This window comes from Tachysurus vachellii, chromosome 10 (assembly GCF_030014155.1).
Source record: "Tachysurus vachellii isolate PV-2020 chromosome 10, HZAU_Pvac_v1, whole genome shotgun sequence".
NCBI classification, from domain to species: Eukaryota; Metazoa; Chordata; class Actinopteri; order Siluriformes; family Bagridae; genus Tachysurus; species Tachysurus vachellii.
The window spans coordinates 10,700,943-10,727,137 of NC_083469.1; the positions used below are offsets into that span (position 1 = coordinate 10,700,943).

A 26,195-nucleotide genomic window follows, 5' to 3' on the forward strand; every position below is an offset into this window, starting at 1 on the left:
CCTGACCTCAAAAGCCATAAATCACATGATACTCACACTACCTGAGCAGAGCGAAGGGGGGGCAAGAGCATGAGAGAAGTCTCTATGTTGTATAATCAATAGGTATAAAAATAAATGGCTCGACCGGTATTCTCCGCCTGCTACCTCCCTCTAATAAAATCTCTGTAATGCATATTTCATTTACTTTTATACTTATTGATTAGCTGTAGCCCAGTTAGTAAATCACGCGTCTATCGATCCCTCAATCGTAGCTTTGTCGGACAGCGTATAACCAGCCATTTGCTGCACTGATAAAGAGCTCAGCCATTGAACTCCCCACAGTAAATCTTTGCAAACTAACTTTTTAATTCCAAAATCAATGAGCGCTTAAACACCACATTATTTCACTCGCTGCTGCCATGGCCAGTATTAAACGTAATACCCAGATGCGTTTGTGTCTATTTCACAGGGGGTATGTCTCTCTCTCTCTCTCTCTCTCTCTCTCTCTGCCTGTCATGATCTCTCTCATTTAGAGACAGATCAGTGCAGAAGAAGCTCTCACAGCTCCACTTCATTTCTACATTGGCTACAGATCCTCTGTGTCATGTCCAACTATTAAAGAGTAAACAAAAATACTTTTAATCCAGATTTATGAGGTTAGATATAAACTTTATATAGATGTCCAAAATCCATAACACATAGTGCAGCTTGATTCTCTCCAACACTTCACAGTCCTGTCTAGTAAGCTTCAATAAAGTCACTTATGGCACACCACTGTATTAAAAGTGCAACAAAATGAATGGGGTGTGCATGTGATAAATATGTCTCATGAAACCACAAGCTTTTAACCACAAGCTGTCTGTGTAAGAAAGAAAGTTTTAATTTGATGGACTAATAAGTTCTGGAGGAGAGAATTCAAGAAAAGGGTTTAAAAAAGTATTCATGTAATCCGTAAACTTTCACAGTCATCTTACACTGACGGACCAAAAAAATAAATAAATAAAACAAAACATTTTTAGTGCTCGCCAGTCCCTTAGGCACGGTGTGAAACTACACTGACACCAGGGTCAATTGTCATTCGCTTGCCCACACCTCTAAACAGATATATCAATTAAAAATAATAAATCAAACAGACGTGAGAGCTACAGCTAGCTTCTGGCCCACCATCTATTTTCATTAGACTACAGGCCACTCCAGGTGTAAGGAGGATCTCAAGATGAATAGAGGTATTCAAATGAATCAAAAAGGATTAGGGTCCTCTGGGATTGCAATCAATGGCCGCAAATCAATAATCAATAGGCCACTCACACCAATATACTAACTGCTGACATCAAGATCTCACAATTAAAATGAAAAGCGGGCGAGAGGAGTGGCGAAGGACTATGATTTATCTGGTGCCGCCGAATGTCATTTAGAAATAAATAAAGTCTATTGAGAAAACGTGCATGAGCCAGAAGCAGATCGGACGCAGTTACGCATTTTAACATTGCGTGACAGTGTGAGGTATTACAGAGACAAGTACAAGCTGGAGCTCACCCATACAAAACAATCTGGTGGAGCTAATCATGCTCACGGAATATCTTTTAAGCATACTGATTGGCGAAATTAGATATATTAGAAACAAATATCAGGTTGTTTGGGATAATTAAGATCAACTAATACTGTTTACAAGCACTGAGTCTGAGAACCTTAATAATATATAATTGAATTTAATATACTTTCTAAATCTCTGACATCATTAAAAAGTGACAGCAGAAAAAAATAAAAGAATAAATACATTAGTGAATGTTTGTCCCTGTAAAATGCCACCTGCTTTTCACCAACCAACAGCCACAAAGAAAAACATTGAAAAAAAGTTGGCAAAAAATCTAATATTTTAACAATTTAATATTTTAAACACATTCAGTTTTGGAAATCATGTGTAAAAGCTGATACAGTGAAATTGTCTGTAAGGAGATGTTTATTTCTCATTGGTGGAAGGAGACTCCAGTGTCAGCACTTTGTAGCAGGTAATGTTTTAACTTTACGTTTTAGAAAGAAGCTGTGTGTGTTTTTTTTTTTTGTTTCTTACTTTCATTGCAGTCAACTTCAACAAAGAGAACAAAAAAGACTTGATTATACAGTATGAATGAACCGTGGAATGTAATGTGGGAAATAACCTAAATAAATTAAAAAATATATATATATATATATATATATATATATATATATATATATATATATATATATATATATATATATATATATATATAAAAGACCCAACACTGTTTGAGTGTTGTAATATACTAGCAATAGACACATCTTCATAAATTGCTTTTGAATGAAAATAATCTTTGCCGTGACTCTGCTTCACGTCGGTCAAAATTACATCACCATGTTGGTGATTATTTTCCTATAATCTGATGCCACATAATGCTTTATTCTTTACTTATGCCTTAAATGAATACTTTCATATAGTAGCAGCATGGAGAAAATTTGCTGCAATATATTAGTGTGTATGCATTGTACATATAGATAAGTGAGGCCGTACATAGTGCGGCCCGAAGCTTTGCTGGAGGCCTGGGTCAGGAGGACAGACAAGTCTCACCCACACAGGCCAGAACCCAGCAGCTTTGTGAGCTCAATGCGTCTGCTACTAATGGGTGGGACACATCAGAGATACCCGGCATCAACCTCCTCTCTCCATCATTCATTTGGGAGTATGATTTATACTTTTTGAAGTAAAGGGGATCTGGAATTCTTCTATAAAGGAATTAAGAGACGTCCCCTGTGTACAGCATTCAAATGAGAGCATGGCAAAGATACCAGGGCCTTTTAATAGACAGAAATTAGTATTCAACGTGCTTCAAACTCCAATCTGAAGGAACCTTTCAGGTGGAGAAGAAAGGCAATGAGTATGAAAGACAGCGCTAAGAAGAGTGGCTGCTTTATTGCCGTTGTGTTTCTGCCCCTCATCAAGGATAGAAGGAGAGCTTTCTAGAGTGGCCCAAGAGAGAGCGAGGGACAGAGGAAGAGAGAGAGCACGAGGGAGAGAATTAAGAATGCACAGTAAATAGGCACCAAAGGCATAATGCACTGAAGTCGAACGATCTTCAGGCAATTAAACTCTAAATAAATACGCAGATCCCTCAGAGCCCGTATTTACCTCTAAGCATGCCTCCCCTTTGACACACCACAAGAGCGAAAATAAATACATATATTAGGGTTTTTTTTTCTATATTTAAACCCACTGGCTAGTTCTGTATTCTTGACATTTCTAACTATATAATTACAATATTTTATATATTTCACAACTGCCGAACATGCATTTTTATTCATGTAAAAGCACAAAACGTTGTCAAATCAGATACCCGTCATGCACAGCAAGCCTGTAGATCAAAAGGTCATGGTTTGAGCTGCAATCCTTTGGGATTTGTCTATTGTAGCGATTCTATACACATCAAAAACAAACTGACCCTGGTGCAAAACTTTCATGCAGGTCAAATCGGTTAACCCTTGCCCTGCTTTACTCTATGCACGGTTCATTCGGAGAAGTTAACTAAAAAATGCTCCATCAATATATTGAGCTTTGACAGCAGATCTGTTCGATGCTGTGTCCTGCGCAGTCGGGAGACACAAAAAATCTTTTTATATATTCGGTAAGCAACTCGATCCTTCCTACAGTGAGGGGAGGTTTTGCCGAACTGAGTGGCATAAATACAATAGCGTTTCACCTTGTCACTTGGCTCAATGATAATTTAAAAGAGTGTTTAGTGAGTATAAACAGAATGACAGAAAGCAAAGCGCAGTTATTTTACTCTGACAGGACAAAAGTGCTAATAAAAGTCAACCTGACATTTTTTCTGGTAATGACAAAAAAACAAAACAAAAAAAACCAAAAAAAAAAAACACATTTGAACACAGAATCATTTGTTAAATGTGATTATTTTATTTTGAGATGTACTTAAGGTGAAGAAATAAATTCTAGAAAAGCAGACAATCTCACCTGTTTTTACATTCAGATATGGAGCATCTTGGATGTGGGGTGTCTGGGCCCATGCCAATAGGATACATAGACAATGAACACAAAGGTTTCAGCTGGAAATAAAAGAAGAAGGATTACTATAAATGAGCAACAATTCAAAAACTATAGAACAGACTAGAGTTTCAATCATACCTGTCTTCTATCTCGCTTCCCATAGGGGGGCAGCCAAAACCTGAAAATAGTCAATATTATTTTATTTTAGCGCCAAAGTAAATAATTGACACACACCAATTTTAATGTAAAATCTTACTCTCTGTGATAGGAATCATGTGAGCAGGTCTTCAGTTTGTCCACACAAGCAGCAATATTATTATCCTGCAACACACCCAAAAGACAAGCTCAGTGTAAAAGATTGTAACATGGCAATACCTCAGAGCCACAGGACGCTGTCAGGATTTATTAACATGCTGTAAAAGTAATGTGTACTGCAGGTCTTGTATAATGTTTATAATATGCCAGTTCACCTTGGCAGGCAATCTCCTTCTGCCTTTCCTAATACAGCACGCAGTCACACCTGGCAAACGGTTTATACGAGAATGACAACCTGCAACACACACGGTTATGATGCTCAGACAAATGATGGGCATGAGATAGAAGAGACAGAGAGAAAGAATGATACTGTACATAGCTATGCTGCTTTTACATGTCCCTTCTTAAAATGAACCTAAAAAAAGATAAGAGATGCCAATGTCTACAGCATAATTGTTGAATAAATAAGAAAAATAAGGGAATTACCCACTGAAACTAGCATTTCCTTCACCGTCATCAGAAGGTGAAGGCTAGTAACAAAACTCGGAAACCTGAGTATCGAATTGTTTCGCATGCTTCTGCGTGTAATTTGATCTGAAGTGACGTTCACGGGGAAAGGAGCACAACGTGTCTGTCGTACGTCGATGAAAAAACGTTCACACTGGCAAATTGTGGAGGTGGAAGATGAATAAAACATGACAGGTTTTGCTGTTATAGGAAAATAATCGACCTAAATCAACTCAAACAGGATGCAGCTTCTTGCTGATTATTTTCCTTTAACTGCATCTCCTCCACATATTTTACTCCACACTTATGCACTGTATTGTAATACGTTTATGCAGTAAAATCATATCGGAATTCATATCTATCATGAAATATTTAACTTATTTACACAAAATGGTCATCTAGATTTCTAATGCAACCTTATGTGACATCCTGCTTGTTTCTCCTCACCTCGTCACCCTGGTCTTATCTCTCAAACTGCAGACCACAAGGGGGCCCCATGCAAAAGCCTGAACCATGATAATAACCATGACATCACAGTCTCTTATTGCAAAACAATGATTCATTGAGATAACTATTGTGACACTGTTATTATCTTGCATTCTTACAAGCGGACACTGGCTCTACCTCTCTGATTGGACTGGCTTGGGTGGAGGAAAGTAGCCGAATGATGCTTCTCTCTCATAGCGTCGAGTGCAGCTGGTCTGGGGGCTGTTTCTGACTCTCTGCTGGAGATCAGACCCTGAACACCGATACCTGGTGCACATTCACCTTCAAAGAACCAGTCACTCTGTTCATCATCACCTACAGAAAAAAAGGTTCAACTGTAGCAAACAAAACAAATAGGTTCAACTGTAGCAGACAAAACAATTAGGTTCAACTGTAGCAGACAAAACAATTAGGTTGAACTGTAGCAGACAAAACAAATAGGTTCAACTGTAGCAGACAAAACAATTAGGTTCAACTGTAGCAGACAAAACAAATAGGTTCAACTGTAGCAGACAAAACAAATAGGTTCAACTGTAGCAGACAAAACAAATAGGTTCAACTGTAGCAGACAAAACAATTAGGTTCAACTGTAGCAGACAAAACAAATAGGTTCAACTGTAGCAGACAAAACAATGAGGTTCAACTGTAACAGACAAAACAATGAGGTTCAACTGTAACAGACAAAACAATTAGGTTCAACTGTAGCAGACAAAACAACGAGGTTCAACTGTAGCAGAAAAAACAATTAGGTTCAACTGTAGAAGACAAAAAAAACATTTGTTAATTAGTGGCAGCATTATAAAATATAGCAGTGTGCTGTTATAGAAAAATAATGAAAAGATTTTTTTGTCTGGTTTTTATTTATTTACGGCATTTGAGGATTAGTGGCCTTGCTCAGGGGCCCAAAAGTGGCAGCTTGGTGGCTCTTGAATTCAAACTCCTGACCTTCTGATCACTAGTCCAACACCTTATCCACTAGACTACAACTTCCAAAAGTGGTTGCTTATTAAAAAATGACACTTTTGTATTATATATTTCCAACATATTTACTGCTGTGTAAAAGCCACTCATTTTCTCTTATAGTTAACAGAACAAAAATAAATTCAGCTTGTTACAAAACTGACACTTGACCACAAACCTCTGACAATGAAGACTCCATCCAGAAATGCTCCTAATAGAAAGCTTCTAAGTTAAGACATGTTTAGTTGTTTAATATCAGCATGTTTTTAATCCATTTATTATTAGACTTCAGACTTAGACTAATCCCTGTGAATGGATGTTCGCATATTATCACATATTAGATATTCAATTTAATTGCATTATATATAAACCTCTACGAAAAAGAACTGCTGTTAAATATATACTGTATTTAATCAACACCTTCTGCTGAATCAGATTTAAAAATAAATATATAAAAAACATAGAATTTAATAAGCTTGCTAGGAAGAGTGTTTACATCATATAAACATCGATCTTAATACTGTAGAAACGTACTGTGAAGTTTCTCGAGTCCTCGCCTGCCTGCAATTATATCAATGATGTTTCTACCCAGCAAATAATTTCAGGAGATTCATAAAATTTCAATTACAGCTACATGTGCCCTCTGTGTCAAATGATGTTAAGTGAAGTGCAACCTCAGTGCTGCTCTTGGGTCAAACAAGGGCTTAGTTGAAACCCTGTTCATAACTGAGGTGCAAAGGGGACGTCACCTCACACACACACACACACACACACACACACACACACACACACACACACACACACACACATACCCAGATATAGTGGTCTCTGTGGACCTGTCAGTCAGCTACACAGCAAGGCCATGCCTCTCACAGTCAAGGTGTAGTGACAACTGTTAAATCAGAGGATGCCTAGCACCTCCACACCTAATGAGATTAGCAAAGCCTTCAGCGCTCATTAGCACTACATGACAACTTCTCATTAGAACCGCATGGGCACGCGGTGAGTGCCACCCACAGCAATCAGGCAACACAGCGACATTATCCTATTTGTTTTTCCTTGTTATGTTAAAGAACATTTTCTGGTATGATTGGTTTGGTAATCATACAGTTCCTCATGTATGGCTGGTTTGCTTAAAGTAGAGGAAAACAATACGCATTCAAACAAGTTACTATCATCATGTGTTTGAAGGCAATATGCGCCTCAATTAGTGTTCCAGTAATAAGAGATTTGAATTTTTCTTTTGCCAATTATAGTTTTTCTAATATACCATTAATACTACAAATTATAGCTACAGAATTACAAAAAACTAGACAAATACAAATCAAAACAAATATTAAAAAATGCTTTCAAAAGAGCATCATTTAACCAATTAATCTTAACAAATAACCGTTGTCTGTTTTGTCAGTGCTGATACTCATGCAAAGATATACTGAGTTAAAAGTTATACACAATATACACAAAACTAGTATTCCTACCTTGCCTTCCCTCATCATTGGTGAAAAGCCCTGGGTCACTGCTGCACACGCTGCTTGTCTCACTACAGGAAAACAGAGAACAGGGTTTATCATCTAATCTTTACTTTACCTCCCAGTATTCTCATTTTTCTGCTCTTTTAATTAACAGACCCATTAAACTGCACATATACAGTGACAGACCATATTTTCAGAATTTCACATCAGCTTAAAAGTGTCTTTAAAGAAAAAAAAAAAAAGGAATAATACGAAGTGGAATCAGATCAAATGTGGCAGACATGGTCCTTGCTTTGGAGATCAAAAAGGCAAAGACGCTGGGGAGGGGCAGGTACAGTTGCGGATCGAAGCTCTTGAGTGACATGCCCAATCTAATTGAATATCCCTCCCTGTCAACTCCAATCTAATCTGCTCAGCCTTTTCTAAGGATGACAGCAATGCACCAGATTTTTTTTTCCCCTCCCGCTTTCACCGTCTGCTGAGAAGTGCTCATGCACAGAATGGACCTCAGGCCTCTGGCTCATGCAACAACTGGACAACATCTGTTCTTAGCGACACTGAGGCCTGGAGCAACGGCACACAGCAGAAATCTGAAACAGATTCACTCCAGCCTCGGAATACTGGCACTGAACTGCCGTACCAAGCAGACGCAGTGCAGATGCATTGATCACACAATTACAGCTCTGTGGTCATGTACTATAACAACAACAATCAAATTCTTTCATTCAACCACTAAGCATCAAAGCTTTGTTGTGAGCAGCACCACAGTGGATCCAGAACACTGGTGTAAGGCCTAGAAATGTAAGACTCCAAACTGTGTATGTGATGCAGACAGATTTATAGGTTAACATTAATCAGTCTAACTCAACTGTAGTAAAGTCTTTTTAATCTTTTATACTCTTTGTCTCATCTACATTGTCAATACAATAAACAAAACATTGTGTACATTTTGCTAATGATACGGTTACAATCATTTTCTGCGTTATTTTCAGACAGATTACATTTGTTTAAATAAAATCTTCAAACAGTTGTAGACTTTATAAAACTAACATTCATGTCATTTCAGAATAAATACCCTTTTTTTCCTCCTTTGTATTTTTTTTATACTAAATACTATGCACTGTTAGAAAATGCTTCTATTCTAAAACTTTTTTTTCCTAAATATGAATAGAAAACCAGGATAAATATTAGCATTAATTCTGATAGCCCAAAACTGACATTTAAGAACTTTTCTCAGTTGCTTCTTCTCAGTCCATATCATCTAAGACGTAGGGGGTGAGCCGTGAGCCCTGGGAGGAGCTGACAGACGCATCTGCTCCGCAGTTTGCCACGTCCTGATCAGAGTTGACCTTGACCATGAGGAGAGAGGTTGGTGTGGGTCACACACTTGCTGATGCAGGACTTCACCATATTGGGCGCCGGGCGGCCCAGCATACCGGCACACCATGCATCACTAGAAGCAGATGGCCTCCGCACTGTCGCACCCTCACACACCCAGGAAGCAGATGTGAGGGGGGGTCATGGTCTCAAGAGAGTAGCACAGGCTTAGCCCAGCACTCCTGGATAAGCACACACATGTGCATGTCTACACACCCACACACATACGCACACAAACTCCTCAGCTGCCACTGGAAGTAAGGATGAGCATCATTGCTGTGCTTCCAACAGCAACAAGAGAAAGATGGTTACTGTTCATCCTTTGTATTGCGAGACTCGTAACGAGAGAACAACCTGCTCTCCCTCATGGCAGCATGCTGGTCTGGTCACACCCAGAAACACGTATACCATTGTAGAGACTGTTTAATTCATTCATAACGTGCTCCATTAAAGGGGAAATGAAAAGTCAGGCGGCTTTGAGTTTCAAAATGTAAATTAACAAAAACTTCTCAACTGTCTTTACTATATATCTTTAACGGTTTCACGAGCGATAAACAGCTGACGTGTGCAAGAACTCGAACTGTTTTGGACACGAGCACATTTAAATGACAAGTGTATCTTTCGAGATCCAAGTGGAACTGAATCTCTATTGACGTGCTTGAATGGCAAAGAAGAGGAAGAAGTGTGCTCATTTTGAAGAAGAATGATAGGTACAATATAAACAATTAATTAGGACCGGGCATTAAGTATTAAACATTATTAAAGGTGTAATGTGATGTTGCCTTGAGAGGCTCGCTGCCAATATGAAACGGTTTCCATTAAGTAGTAGCTAATTAATGCCATGCATTATTGAAAATAACATTTTTCTTTCAGCATGTAGGAGCCTCCATTCCCCCCTAACATGACCTTCAGTGGGAGAACTTTTAACTCAGTTTATCTGTCTCTGTCTTGCCTTGTGTTAAGTAAAACTATGCATCAACAAATACAAAGATGAATAATACATGCTCAAACAACGCTCATACTGACATCTGATTTATCATCAAAATTCCTGCACACAGCCCAGGACCATTAGGAAGACGTCTCACCAACAGCTTGCCTTAAATGAGCTAATCTCTTCCTCTTCTTGTCTCACTGTCTACATACATCCTGGGGAGGTGAGCCCAAAATGCACTTCTCAGAGAGGGTGTAATCAATAGGATATAATCCCACCCTCTTGAGACCAATAGGCCAGTTTAGGGTGAGATTACTGCGCACTGGCAAGTCATTGAGCACTGGCTTATTCTGCACTCCAGAACAAAGACAGAAAACTAGGAGGGGTGTTTCGCTGATAACACACAGACCCATTCTGACACCATTCCCTCTTCTAAAAGTGTCTGATTAAAAGGCTTCTTCCAGCCTCCCTCAACATAGATAATTGGATTAGTCTCAGGGATTTGTGAAAAAGAACTTGGGCAAGTTGGAATACAATCCCGAACTCCTTGCCTACTTTCCCAAATCAAAATTTGTGAAGTAATGACAAGTGAAAGCTGCTACAGAACAGAAAGTTAATAACACATCCTATACTAACATGTAACTCATGAATCTGGACTCCTTGTCTCTGAAAGAAAAAAAATTGATGACTGACTGAATAAAAAGAAATAAATACATAAATAGATAATATATTTTTATACTATCTTTTTAGACGTATTACCAAATCCGCAACTAAAAACTAAACTGTTTGTGATTGTCTAAAAACATCAAAAGTATATAACTGCCCTTTTGTCACAATAAGTCCATAAGTTTTGAAAAAGTTCACAATCTTTGTCCTAGATATATTTTCCAAAATAACTAAATGAATCCATTCATTAATCTTTAGTAACCATTTTATCGTGGTAAGCGTCCGCAGTGAATACGCAGCCTATCCTGACAACACTGGACAGCAGTCCACTGCATACAAACACATGCTTTATGATGACAGTTCGTACTGAGAGTCAAATGTAACTAAAGGGATGCGGATTCACAGTCGGCTGGTTCTCCTAAATTAAGGCGAGGTCGCTCAGTGCCAGAGATGCAGTGCTGGTGAGGGTCTGTGTACCTACAGGTGCGGTCTGCCTTCTGGGCAGGCCAGAATGAACACCAGGTGGTACGCCATGCACTGGGCCCAAAGCCGGTCTATTTAAGGATGTACGGCCCAGCTGGAGCTGCCAACAGCTGCTTCACACACACTTGGATTGGTTTAAGGAAATTCTGGACAATGTCTGTATACTAGGGCCAACAGGGAAGATGAGCTGTAACTCACATACACCACATGCTTAAAACTAACATCTGGCCTCACAGTGTGTGTGTGTGTGTGTGTGTGTGTGTGTGTGTGTGTGTGTGTGTGTGTGTGTGTGTGTGTGTGCGTAAGATGACCCTAAGGGTAGAGCTGTTATTTGCATTTTAAAATGCATTGGCTATCCTGTGAAACTTCTGTTGTTTGACTTTCAAAACCTCCACCCTTGTCCAGTTCTGATTGTGATTCGGACAAGCTTGGCTTTAAATTCTAACGCCACCAGAACACTTCTCTGCGGCACTCCCATCCAATCCAAACGTACGGCCATCAGACACGAGGGGCACAAGTGTAAGCGAGAAATGATTGACAGGGCGACACAGTGTTCCCATTTATTTCTTCTCCGGAGCTGTTTTCTGTCATGAGACGTATTGATTTTTCCATAAAATAAGAAAACAAGCACCATTCAGAGGCCACATGGGGTCAGCACAAATTAAAGTAGAAGATGTAAAGCCAGCTGTCTGCCCATTATTGGCTGCTGCTGACGCTTCACTCTCTCCTTTAAACCAACCCACAGATAATTACATCATCATGGATCTGAGGAAGGGCTACGGGGGTCTGAGAAGAAGCAGGGAGATATATTCTCTAATGTTGTGTGCTAATGGAAAAAGAATAAAACATAAAAGTAAATTCCGGTAATAATAAGTAAAAACAAAAGCCTCTAAAATATACAACAGCTTATACATTCTGTTACGTTATATTACTAAAGAGATTTCTTATGCTAACGCACCTTATCGTAACCCTGGGCGAGATATCGAACGTCACTCTATCGGTGACAGATTGCGCTCCAGCCACCTCTGAAGTTTCTAACAGTGGAGTTAAGTAAATTGAGGGTCTCCATTGACACCGAAATAATTCACTGAGTCAAAGTCAATCGTCAGACATTTATGTGACACACATCATCCTCACTAGTGCAGGTGGGAGGTGGGAGACTCAGCTACGCACTTCACCTCAAATTTCATTAACTAGGATTCTATTAAAACTTCATTTCTCACTGATCAATACAATACCAAACATCTTATTTGTAATTTTAGAAAGAAGGCATCCTAAGCTAATTGTAGCTAAGAGGCAACAAGCAACAGAAAATTCCCTGGACTGATCACCACAGCAACAGCGGACTATATGCCTTATGGCCTTCATTTTTAATACCTATCCAGTTGATGAATTGATGCCTGTATGAATTATGGTGCAATGAGGCCACGCTGCCTATTGACAGTGAGATTTAGGGGAGCTTCTAGACTGTTTTAAATGTCTTCACTTTTATGATCGCTGCCAGAGTTGTTATCAAGCTTAATCACTAAAATGAACAAGGGGGAAAAAACAGTTCCGCTGCGTAAAATTATACTCTCGATCTATAAAAACACAATTTTATATACAGTGCTGTGCTAAAGTCATCATAAGGTTTTATATCAATTCTGTCTCACTTGTTTTGTTTTATGTCTTTTGCATTACAGTGACTGGTATAGATTTCCAAGCTTATATTTTCCTAAAATCGTAGGAATTGTTGTAAGTATAAGTAATTAACCTAAATAAATGAAAGGTAAGACAGCTCAAATCTCTATGTATGAACAGCCTATCAGGCGATTTCCTTTTACAGCTGATGATTATGTTGTTGTTTTTTTACTGCTTACTGAACTTAATAGTACATTTTGATATGTTCATCAACATTCATTCATTCATTTATTCAGTTATTCATTCATTTATCTTCAGTCACTGCTTCATCCTGCTGTATCCAGTACTGTAGATGGTAATATTTTTGATTGCTTTCTTTAAAAGGATATTCCTGTTTAAATATTTAAAGATTTTTAAAATACCATTCTGACATGTTTTCATCAGACGCCTCTTTCTTCTCCTTGGCCTGGCGTAGGATCTTGTCCTTCCAGCATTCCTGAGACATCCCTCCCACTCCAGCCCCCACGGAGCCGCCATCCTGCTTAGACCAGCCCGCTGAGCGCTTTTTCAGTCGGTTCAGTCTCTGCTTCTTATAGGACCTCTGATGATGATGATGATGGTGGTGATGATGATGGTGATGACAGTGACGATGTGTTTGTTCCCCTCTCTCCAGTCCACACACTCTAAATCTCTGCTGCATGTTTACATTTACATTTGGCGGCATGCGTTTGACTTTGCGTCGTCTGCGCAGAGGTCTTCCGGGTGTGTTCTCAGTGAATGAGTCCGACTCTGGCCAGGAATGCTGTCTGGTACGGAAGGACAGTGATGAAGGAGTCCAGCGCTTGACTATTAGCGTGTCATCTGAATCACTGTGGTTAGAAGCCAGCACAGGAGCTGCTGCTATGGCCACAGCTCCTGCAGCACTATGTCTCTGTTCTCTTGCAAAGGCTTCATCCACACTGGACTCGGATGCCTCACTGAGGCAAAGGCTGTGCTCGAAATCACAGCGTCGTTTGCGGCCCCTCCGCCTGCGAACCTGACGCCGATGCTGCAGTGGCCTTAGCACCATCTCCTGCCACAGATCATCAAGCTCAGCCTGCTCTGAGGTCTGCTCCAATGCAGACACCAGGTCCTGCACCAGCTCCTCCATATCTGATGGAAAAACAAAAATCAGTGTTAATGAAATACTCACTGAGATGTTGCTACTTATATTGCTATTTAAGAGGCACCATAGATGTAACAAGCATTCTGCTCCACACAGTGTAGCAGGTTTATGTGAAATCTGCCTGCAGCACTAGACAACAGTATAGCACTGTTTGTTTAGTTTATAGATAAATTGAGGTTAGCATCACAGATGCTCCTTCTTTATCACAAAAACTCTCAAACGGTGATCAAACAGCAACACAAAACAAATGAATGAGGCAGAGATTGTCTCATCCTGTTTGGTGGTTGTTGGTGATGCAAATCTTTTTTTTTTTCTTTTTTCCCAGTGTCTCTCGTTTTTTCATGGATGGGCTATGCATCGTGTTTCACAGTGTTTCAGACTGCTGCATTTTCACAGTAAGAGCATCCACACATTTTTAATATTTTATTACAGACATTTTCTCTTACAGTATTTGGCCAAAATTATGCGGACACCTGACTGGCTTACCCATGTGTTCCCATTTCAAAAGCTTTGTTATTAACAAACAATTGGTCCTCATTTAATGTTACAGTAACCTCCACACTTCTTGGAAGGCATTCCATGAGATTTTGGATTATCTTGGATTTGCGTTCCAGTTCATCCCAAAAGTGGTGACTTTTAGAAAGTTAACCCAACTTCCAATCAAATCTTGACAAACCATGTCTTTGTGGTCCTTACTGTGTAAGCAGAGGGCATGCTTTGGCCCTTTAGTTTCTAGTGAAAACCAGCATACAAACACATCTTATACAACTATCAGGTATCCACATACTGTACGTCTGACTATATAAAGTGTATATATCAGGGTTTCCCGCAGCACTTTGCAGTTCAGGCGGCCCGCCTAAGCTGGGAAACCCTACCACCTTAACTAGGTCGCCCAAAAAAAAAAATTCCGTCATCTTGGAGAATACCGCGAGCAGGCACGCGCGCCACATGGCCGAAATGAGAGACAGATGTGGTCCGTCACTGTCTGGAGGATAACTAGCCAGTTGATAAAACGCGTGTCCGCAAAATTTTGAATGTTGTTTTGCACTTTCTTATTATTATACGTTATTTAAATTTTTATAGTTAGTGTTAAATAAATACTTGTTAAATGTAGTACAGAGTCTGTGAGTCTGTAGTACAGAGTCTGTCTCACAAAAAAGCGCCGACTGCCCCGCCCCCCGGGCCCCGCCCACCCGCCGAACCCTACCGTCTTAACTAACAACTTTTCTGCGGGAAACCCTATATATATTATACAAGTTATTGTTAAGACATTTACATCATTTATCAGACATGAATGACTTATCCAGAGTGACTTACATTATTTCAATTTATATAACTGAGCAATTCAGGGTTAAGGGCCTTACTCAGGGCCCTTGGTGAACTTGGGATTCAAACTCATGACCTTATGACCTGGGATTCGAACTCATGACCTGGGATTCAAACTCATGACCTCATGACCTGGGATTTAAACTCATGACCTCATGACCTGGAATTCCAACTCATGACCTCATGACCTGGGATTCAAACTCATGATTTATGACCCAGGATTCAAACTCATAACCTCATGACCTGGGACTCGAACTCATAACCTCATGACCTGGGATTCAAGCCCATAACACATGACCTGTGATTCAAACTAATGACCTCATGACCCAGGATTCAAACTCATGACTCATGACCTGGGATTCAAACTCATGACCTCATGACCTGGGACTCGAACTCATGACTCATGGCCCGGGATTCAAACTCATGACCTGGGATTCAAACTCATGACCTCATGACCTGGGACTCAAACTCATGACTCATGGCCCGGGATTCAAACTCATGACCTGGGATTCAAACTCATGACCTCATGACCTGGGACTCAAACTCATGACTCATGGCCCGGGATTCAAACTCATGACCTGGGATTCAAACTCATGACCTCATGACCTGGGACTCAAACTCATGACTCATGGCCCGGGATTCAAACTCATGACCTGGGATTCAACTCATGACCTCATGACATGGGATTTGAACTCATGACCTCATGACCTGGGATTCAAACTCATGACCTCATGACCTGGGACTCGAACTCATGACCTCATGACCTGGGATTCAAGCCCATGACACATGGCCTGGGATTCAAACTCATGACCTCATGACCCGGGATTCAAACTCATGACCTCATGACCCAGGATTCAAACTCATGATTCATGACCTGGGAATTGAACTCATGACTCATGACCTTCCAACCATTAGTCCAACACCTTGACCACTAGGCTACCACATCACCATTAAAAGCTAAATATTTTGCCATTTTGTTCCACTCTCCTTAACCATACACGGTTGTACATCACCGTCATAACCCCACAGGAGCAGTTGTTGTCGGCATTATATTCATGTGAGCTCCTCACTGTCATGTCTGTGTCCCACTGATGCTGCACGCGGAGCTAATGACGTAGAGCGTGACGTCACTCAGTGAACGAGCAAAACAAAAGCACGCCGCATATAGATTACATAACAGCAGTCAGTGTCCTTCAGCCAGGATCTCTCTCTCTCTCTCTCTCTCTCTCTCTCTCTCTCTCTCACACACACACACACACACACACACACACACACACACACACACACACACACACACTGTATGTGTGACATCTGTATGTTTATGACACTCACTAACTCATCTGGCTTTAGATTAGCAACAACACCACAATAAGAGAAACGTGGGCGGTTCATTTCTACTGATCATCTGGCAGCTTTTACATTTACAACAGAGACAATGTCTGTTTACGACATGAGGAGCTACATGAGACGCATAAAAACGTTATTTTTTATAAACACCTGTCTGTTACACTAAAAGCTTTGAACAGAAACAAAGTATCTGTCAGCAGTCAGTTAGCGTCATTATGCAGATTAAAGGCTGTAAAAATCATTATAAAACGGTGCTTTAGAGATTTTTAAATGCTAAATCTTCGCATTGTTTGTCACTCACCGTCGCAGTTCCTGCTTTTTTTGTTTTGACAGCAGAAAGCACCGAGAGCTCTTCCGCCCCGCAGATGACGTCACTTCCGCCACTCTCCATATTATTTATTTATTTTTTATTTTTTTTACAGTTTTCATCGAGTATCCTGTTTGCAATGTAAATTTAAAACGAGTTAAATTACGTTATTACCTCAAATAAACCTCCTACGGTATTGTTCAAACTGAAAATGTACGATTAAATAAAGTAATACATATTAATACATATATATATATATATATATAGTTTGTTTGTTTTGTTGCATCTGATATATATTTCTGTAAAGCTGCTTCTTGACAATGCCTAATGTTAAAATCCATTTACAAATAAAACTATATTAAATAAAAAAAAAACAAAAAAAAAAACAAATGTAGGCATTAAAATATATATATATATATATATATATATATATATATATATATATATATATATATATATATATATATATATATATACATTAAATGCCAAATTTTTTTTTTAATTGAATATAGTTTTATTTGTAAAGGGATTTTAACATTAGGCATTGTCAAGAAGCAGCTTTACAGAAATCTGCATGGACATTTAAGTCATGAGCAAACCAGAGGTTACGATGTCAATAAACAGTAATAAATGTGTTAAAAGGCAATGTTTGGCAATTCTGCAAGATACAAGTCTACAGGTATCTACTGAAGAAACTCTGAGGCTTGGGCATTGTTTTTCGTAACAGAAATCTTTCATGTATCCATCTGTGACTATCCACAGCAGCAGAAAGTTATTCACGAGTGCAGAAGTATAACAATTACAGTAAGCATTTTGTTTATTAGGTTATATATACTTCAAATGCACTTCGCAGATCTATTCTGAAGATTGTAAAAGATCAAATCCAAAAACAAATCTGTGTTTTCACGCAAATAGAAAGAAAATCCTATAGATAATGATAGGTCTTGAGAATAACACTGAATTATCAGAGTGAATCAGCTCCTGTGTCCAGAATAGTGCCCTATTCGCTTGACCCTACACATGATAATGCGCATTATGCTTATATTTTATTCTTTACCCTCTACTGTACATAATTTAGGCACTAATCTGCAGCAATGCATTATGGGATTTCATGAGTACACCCAAAACCCACCATGTGGATACTAGGGTACAATTTCTAAGTAACAAGTACTAAACTAGTCAAAGGTTAAGGTTTTTATTGGTAATTTATTAAGCTTTATACACATTTGGGCTTTTCTGTCTACAGTGTAATACATGTTGCAACTCACTATAATTAAAATCCTGGTTTAATTGATTAATGCTATTTACCAATAACAGCAGTCAGTAATCAAATCCAGTGGTGATTTTTGTAGATAATCTGAAAAAATAGGTTTTAGGAAAGGAGTTGACAGACTTTGTTAACTGAACAGTCTTGAGGGACTAGTGTATCTCATTAATAAGAAACTAGAAATTAGCCAATGCATGCTGTGGTGCACTCATGAGATTTCTCTTAAAGCCTGTGTATCTATAAAAGCAAAGTAGCAGAAAAAATGTAATTTGTACTGTAGCAGTAATAACTACTTTCAGTTTTCAGATGAAGCTAAACTCCACACTGCACTCACATATACACCCACCAAATAAGAGAAGGGGATAAAATGAATAAAATGGGAAAAGAAACTCAGGGAACAAGAGCACAAAGACCATTTAATCGCTATCATCTTCCTCTTAATAACTGCAAATTTTCCCCTGGGCTCCTGGGAGTGGGCCTCAGTGAGCGGCTAAGCCCTTATCTGTCCCTTCCACATTTAGTGGTGGAGAGTGGCTCCCTCAGTACCCAGCCCCCAGGCCTCGGCTCAGCCGGGCCCCCGGGACCAGCACGCTCATGGGCCCTCATTGTTTAAGACGAGCCAGAGCATCTAGGGAGAATCCAGCCTAAAGACATAGAGAGGCCTCCTCTGCTGCTTTATTCAACACCTACCTTTTCACAGGCCTACAGATCACAAACATGTCCCTTTTAGGACTAATAATTAGCAATTTAGGAAGCTTGCCCCTCAGGATACACAGTTTCAATTTAACCCATCGGGTCAGAGCATGCTTCACAAGGTGTTTAATATTCATTATCTCTTCCCACTTAATAATTTCTTGTCATTACATCAACCAAGCCGGGGCAGGTGATCCTTTTTTTTCACATTCATTGTCTTTGTAATTCCTCTGCTTATTAAGCTCTATACAAGCAATGGTGTTGTATGAGTGGCTCACAAAGCATCTAATATGATGCATCTAATACACACAATGTAAATACAAATAGAACAGAAAAAACAGCAGCTGTAAAAACAGTATGTTTACACAGATTAACATATATCTGAATTTAATTTCTTGAAGGTTCAATCATTTAGCTAACTAGACAAGTACCATATGATGTATTTCCTTTTTCATCTATAACTTAAAGTCTCATTTAAAATTTGTGCATGAAATTATGCCCCAAAATTAAATATCTAAATTGTTTAGATAACATTTTATATTACATTTTAGATTCATTTATTTGACACCTGCATTACATGGAATACAATTTTTATTCAAAGTTTAGTATACACCACAAAAATCAAGACCAGAAGCAAGAAACAGCAGGAGGAAAAACAGATATAGCATCTAAAGCCAATAGTTGGATTAAGTGAAAGGCACAAATCAATCAGTCCATATACGAATTATATAGTGTTGAAAAGTGTTGTGTGTCATGAGCATTATAAGTAACTGTGATGTAATTACATTGCAAAAAAAAAAAATGAACATCTGTCTTAATCTGAAGATCAGATTAATCTTAATCTGAACATTTGTAACAGATTTTGTGTCTTTAGTAATAATAGGCATCAGTAAACTGACAAAGTTCATCAGTGAAAGCTCTTAAGAGAATTCTGCAACACAAGTGAGCCAACTTGCAAGTGTTAACAAAGTTATTGCTTTGAAACTGTTTAAAAATCCTAACCACACATCTTACCTCAAGGGACAAGAAAAACATTTAACGAGAATAACCAAGGATTCATTGTTTCAAAAGACTCAACTCATTCATTTGCACCCAATTATGTCTCACAAAAAAATAATTGATTTTCACTCCACTCTCTTACATAAAAAAGAAGGTAGTGATAATGTGCCTTGGTTTGGAAACCTAAATTTCAAGATTCTCATCAGAGTGAGGAAATACATCGTAGCTTAGAACAAAAGGCGAGCATTTAGAGGCACTGAAAGGGCTAGGGTTGGAATAATGAATGAAGTCCAAGTAAGCTATCTTCCCCGGGCAGGGAGTCACTGGGGATGCCAGCACAGAGCCAGTGAAATGAACTACCTATCTGCACACAGAGTGACTGCTCCATCCTATTTGATTTGGCTCTCCTATCATCTCTTAAGAAGATGTCAGCCTTGCTCCATCTATTGCTCCGAGGCTTTATCGAAGCTAAGACATTCCCCAGCAAGAAGGGGGAGCTGCATTTCAATCCCTTTCAAATGCACAACACTATTATACCACTGTTATGCGATAAAAAGCAGGTTGTTAAATAGATCTGTCTATTGGAATGGTAATAATGATCATTTTAAGCGGCACCGTGTCATGACTCGTCGAACAAGGGAACGTATTTGTATGCAGATGTTGGGAAGCGACGTGACATGAACGACCTTGCCAAACTTTTGTATTGTAAAAAATGGAACAGCGTCTTTACATTTTTTCCCCTTACTGTTACTTTAGCTCTTTTTCATTGTTCGTACATAATACAGAAACAGTTCAAATACAGACAAAACATATGATTTCAACCAAAATATTTTAATAAAATCCATTGTCCTTGTCCTTGTCCTCCCTTGACCCTGGACGATCCTTTCTATAATAACAGAGTTGGTTAGAGACTCCAGTGCTAAGTGAAAGAACTCGTTTTTAGGTTGAAACACAAGACAATTTAAATGGTCATTGAAATGTCATTTCAGTCTATATCCCAGTTTAAAGCTGTAATTGTATAAGTTATACTTGTCATTTGGAAAACGTGCATTTCACACGTCACAGCATAAATATTAGAACCAGAATTACAATTAGTTTTAGGATTAAGACTTTCCAACTGTAGATAGCATAACTACAGGTTCTATAGTCCCAGAGAATCTCCCCTGGTGGAATAATGTGGCAGAATTATGTAGGGTGTGTAAGAGGTGCGTTCACCTCATTTTTGGATGTGTGTGGCAGCAGTTAAACTGTTTAATAATGTTTAATCCTATTTCTGCACTAGGTTTAGAAGAGATAGGACCCACCATATAAATCCCTAAGGAATTAGAGAGCCAAAGGGGCTTCTATATTAAAACAGATTCATATAGAACCCTACATTTGAACTTGCCCCCTTGTGTAATATAGAAAATTATGACTCCATGCTTTAAATCTAGAACTCATTAGACATTAATTAGTTACATAACTAAGATTTTGGTGGATAGCAGGCCATAGGAAATTAAATCAATGAGTGGAAAAAAGAAAGAAAGAAAGAAAGAAAGAAAGAAAGCAAGAAAGAAAGAAAGAAAGAAAGAAAGAAAGAAAGAAAGAAAGAAAGAAAGAAAATGCATCCTAGTGTGGTCTGTCATTCAGATTCCAGATACAAAGCTTACCAGCTCCCTGTGGACCTGAGCAACATTATCAGCAAACAAGACTGACCCGCAATGAAACGTAAGTAGCTTTGTTGGTTGATGTTGTCAGTGGAGTGATACTTTTATAAAGCTGTTCCTTACACACATCATATCAGAGAATATATCAGGTTTTAAAAAAAAATCAAGTAGAAGTTCATTGTTAAGTTCATACAGAACTCTATATTGCACAATGTTTATGATTCAGCTAAAATGCTGAAATTTCTAATGTGCTAAATGTCTAAGATTAATTTCACTGCCATTTTCTATAGGCATAGTGCTGAGAGGAAGCTCATAAGGACATGATGGAGAATCCCATTTTCCTTAAAACTCCATGTGTGAGCACTCATCCAGGCTATGATGGCCCTGCCTTCACCCTGTGCTGAGCTTGGCTGTGGCCTCCAACCCAGCTGCTCACCGCTTTCCATTTATCTGCCCATATACCTATAAAACTCGGTCAACTCTCCCTTGCTTCGGCACGGCCCAGGCCTGGCAGATTGAGAGCGGCCCGTAATGCACAAGTCTGTTTTTATTATTCTTGCTGGGGGAACACTATTTCATCAAGAACATGATTCCACCAGAGAAGAGGGGAAGAGGAGATAGGGCCTGCAGCGTGGCTATATTTCTTCCAATCAAACATTCCGTAAGGGAAAAATGAGTTGGCGCCATCAAAGCTAAGAATAATGCTGCCAGCTTTTATGTAAAAGGAAGGACTGATGGACAAATACAGGAAGGCATGACAAGTTTAATGACGTGTGTTGAGGGTGCCCGAGATTGGAAAAGTGACAGAGAGAAGCAGCCTCCTTGGTGGAATATAAATTGTGGGGGGCCTGCTGTAAAAAGGCTTTTATCTGGAGTGAATGTGGGACGTAATGTGTGGGTCAGGGTTAAGTCATTTTCTCCGGCAAGTTAAGCGAATAATGAAAGCGAGTCGGTGCAGAGAAGGAGCAGTGCTGGCACCAGTTTGTCTTCATTTATTATGCCAAATCTCATGCTTTTGGCGTGGCAGCACCAAGATCCGTGGCTCGCACCGGTAGACGACATATCGCTTAATTTACACAAAGTAATGAAAGCAGGGAATGGGAGGACAAAACAATTTACCTGCTGACATGAGAAGAAGTGATTTGCGAACATAGGGGTTAGCGGAAGAGCAGGCACAGGGCCACGGGTGGGAGAGAGGGTGGGAGGCGGAGAATGGCAGAGCGCAAAAGGAAAAGATGTGGAAAAGGGGAGGAGGATGGTATTGGGGTATTGGGGAAGGGATGTTTGGGTTGAAGAGTGGAGGTAGTGAAGCACCATATCCATGATCACAGCTGTGATTATACATTTAGTAGCTCAGCAGTGGAGACCATCTTTCACATGTATAGACACAGCACACATACACATATATTCAAGTCACAGACGATATTCACCCAACTTTTATCTATTTTGCTCCATCTCACCATCAAATACACACACGAACACACACAGGGAGAAAGGGATAGAGAGAGAGAGAGAGAGAGAGAGAGAGAGAGAGAGAGAGAGAGAGAGAGAGAGAGAGAGAGAGAGAGAGAGAGAGAGAGAGACTAAAAGGCCAATCAAGGCTTATTTGACATCACTCATCAGTGCCTAAGGAGCTGAGGCCCTTGTCTCTCTTTTTCGACCCTCCTAATCGCAATCACACACAGAGAATCTGTGGCTCTCTGGCCCTTCATGAGAACAGCCTACAGGAGATCACAGTCATTATCATCAACAGGTATTTTTAGCCACAGACCTGTTGGAGTTCACTGCCAACTCAGGAGATTAAAAATAAACCAGAAACCAAGTTTAGTAAGAAAACATAACAGAAATGTAAAAATGTTTAGATCCTGAACATTTAGATTCCATGGCATATATTTATTAAAAAGAAAGGCCAGGTTGATTTTAGAGAAGGTAGAAGAGATCTGTGCTAATCTCCTTGCCTGGAAGTTTTCCCAGTGTGTGATGACCACAGAACCTCTCAAGTGATTGAAGACAATCATTGCACTGTTCCTGTGTCCTTAATATTACAGCACAGTCTCTGTCAATACTCTTCAGCTCTAGCAGACAACCATCTATAAGAGATGCACAAAGAGCCTAAGAAGAACCCCAGTCATTTTCCAATCACTGGTCTTTAGTGCTGGACAGTTAGATCCAATGTTTTTATCTATAAGAGGTAAAGAGACCTTCTACTAATTGAAGCAAACTGGATGTGAAAAAAACAGTTAGCTCCCCTTATGTGCTATACTGTCTTCACCCATCCGTGTATTTATTATATATGTCCATTTTACACCTTATTTACAGATTTCAATTGTTTAGCTTTAAAATAGTAAATCACTGGCCCTAAAATCTGCATTAGATATAATCCGTTATCAGATAATTGTCAAAAAAAAGTTTAAAAAAAATATCACTATGCACAATCATGCCCATGATATAAGGTTTAATAATAAAGTTCAGAGAAGGTGGAAGTTTGAGGAAAATAATGAGAGAGACAAAGAAAGGGAGTCTATTCAAATAAAAAATTTACTAATTATTGGCTGTATATTTTTAGGATGTGATAACTGAAAATTTTATTTAAAAAAAAATCTTGTGGTAGAGGCAGGAGAGTGCATAAGGCATTGGACTTACTGGCAGGTCATGAGATTAAATCACAGCATTATCAAGCAGTAAATTATACTACATCGCTATATACTATATTTAGGTCAATATTAATTTAGCTTTAGAATGACATATACTGTGGATATGTTATTGATTTTAAATAAGGGTGGCAATAATTTTAGCACTGACTGTCAATCCATATTACATGTCTGCTGTTAAATATCGTCTTTATTAACAAGAGGTAATATATTTATTAACAAGTGACACTTCCTGTGCAAAAAAAAAGCTAAATCAGTCTAGTAATCGTACCCATCATACACACAGACATTAACTGAGCATGCTCAGTACACATAGAGACACACATGCTCAAATAGGCAGATGCAAGTAGTGTGTGTTCCTGTAGAGCTGCACTGTGGGCAGGGATGGTCACGGTAAACAGTGGGGTGTTGTCTGCTTTTGCTGGCACAGCTTCACCACGAGTCTGAGATGACAGAGGAAGTATCACTCTCCATGGGCATGCTGGGAAAAGCCTGGAAGCGTCTCCATCCTGCTGCTCTAACCCTCACAACAAATCAAACAACACAGCAACCTGGCCAAGCAGCCCTCAGCCACAGTGCTAAGGGCCCGACCTCGGCTGGATGCATACACTCTACCTGCAGTTTCCACTCTTGCAGCTCTGCTGAATTAAATAAAAGTCATAGCTTTTAAGAAAAAGACAAATATGATAATGCAGGCTGCAAGCAGTAAGTTCTGGCTCATGAACAACTGTAGATTTTCACTGGACTTTCTTACTACATATAGGTATATAGTATATGTATATTTAAAAGACCTCCAGCAAAAACTAGTATGTCTACTAAAGATGAGAAAAAACATTTAAAGACAACCTGTATTAGGCCTATATAACAGCTTTATAAGCACTGTATCCATATTAATGAAGCATTTCTGAAGGATGTAAAAGAAGTGATAACTTTTTTTGAGGTGTTTTGCTTCACTTTTGCTTGAGATATACAGTAAGACATGCTTTCATTATGATATTCTATTAAATACACCTCAAAGGTTTGTGGACACCTGACCATCACATCTGCATCAGGGTCTTTTCTAAACTGATACCACAAAGCTGGAAGCACCCAATTGTTTATGTTAATGTCCTTGTATGCTGTAGCATTAAGATTTCTCTTCAGTGGAACTAAAGAACTTGAACTTGTTCCAGCATGAAAATGCCCTGCCGCACAAAGTAAGCTCCATGAAGACATGGTTTGCCAAGGTTGGAGTAAAAGAACTTGAGTGCCCTGCACCGAGCCCTCACCTCAACCCTACTGAAAACATATGGGATGAACCGGACCACTGATTGTACCCTTCTCGCCTGTAGTGCTTGACCTCACTAATGCTCTTGTGGCTGACCGGACAAATTCCCACAGCCATGCTCCAAAATCTAGTGGAGAGCCTTCCCAGAAAAGTGAAGGTTATTATAAGAGCAGTATGAGGCTCTAAATTTGGAATGGGATGTTCAACAAGCTCATGTGGGTGTGATGGTCCAGTGTCCACATGTTTTTGGCCATAGATGGTATCTAGGAAGTCTGTAAAAAAAGCCAAATAACTCCTTTTAGTTCCTTCTAATTAATCTCACAATCCAGTTTGCATTTATAGCACTATTCTGAAAGTACTGTACTATGAATGCATTCTACAACTTTCCCCAAGTGTTATGAATGCACGATAAAGACCAAAGCATATATTAAAAATCTAGATCGGTTTACATAACTATTAGCTACTTTTCATGCCACCTCATGAGTTTTGAGATGAGCCTTTTATAAATTGGTTAATAAATGGTTTATGCAATACTTATGAATGTGTTATAAAGGCCCTGTATGGGTAAAACATCTTTATATAAACTGCTACATTATGTATCATCATAATTAACATTTGCAGCATGTACATGCTGTTACATTTGATAGCCAGGTTTGTGTGTGTGTGTGTGTGTGTGTGTGTGTGTGTGTGTGTGTGTGTGTGTGTGTGTGTGTGTGTGTTTTTCCACATTGAAATCCACATGCTAATGACTATAACCATTAGTTTACCTACAA

At 39.2% G+C, this 26,195-nt stretch overlaps 1 protein-coding gene across 1 annotated transcript in view; it reads right to left on the reverse strand.

Moving 5' to 3' along the window:
- The window catches only part of LOC132852262 (G patch domain-containing protein 2-like), a 29,805-nt gene extending 12,869 nt beyond the window's left edge, over positions 1–16,936 (reverse strand). Inside the window, 10 exon segments of the mRNA XM_060879357.1 lie at positions 3,965–4,056; positions 4,136–4,175; positions 4,254–4,318; positions 4,468–4,547; positions 5,384–5,560; positions 7,684–7,745; positions 13,177–13,353; positions 13,403–13,433; positions 13,436–13,906; positions 16,894–16,936. Coding sequence (XP_060735340.1) covers positions 3,965–4,056; positions 4,136–4,175; positions 4,254–4,318; positions 4,468–4,547; positions 5,384–5,560; positions 7,684–7,745; positions 13,177–13,353; positions 13,403–13,433; positions 13,436–13,904 — 1,193 coding nt within the window. The 5' untranslated portion in view covers positions 13,905–13,906; positions 16,894–16,936.
- Between the last annotated feature and the right edge of the window lie 9,259 nt (positions 16,937–26,195).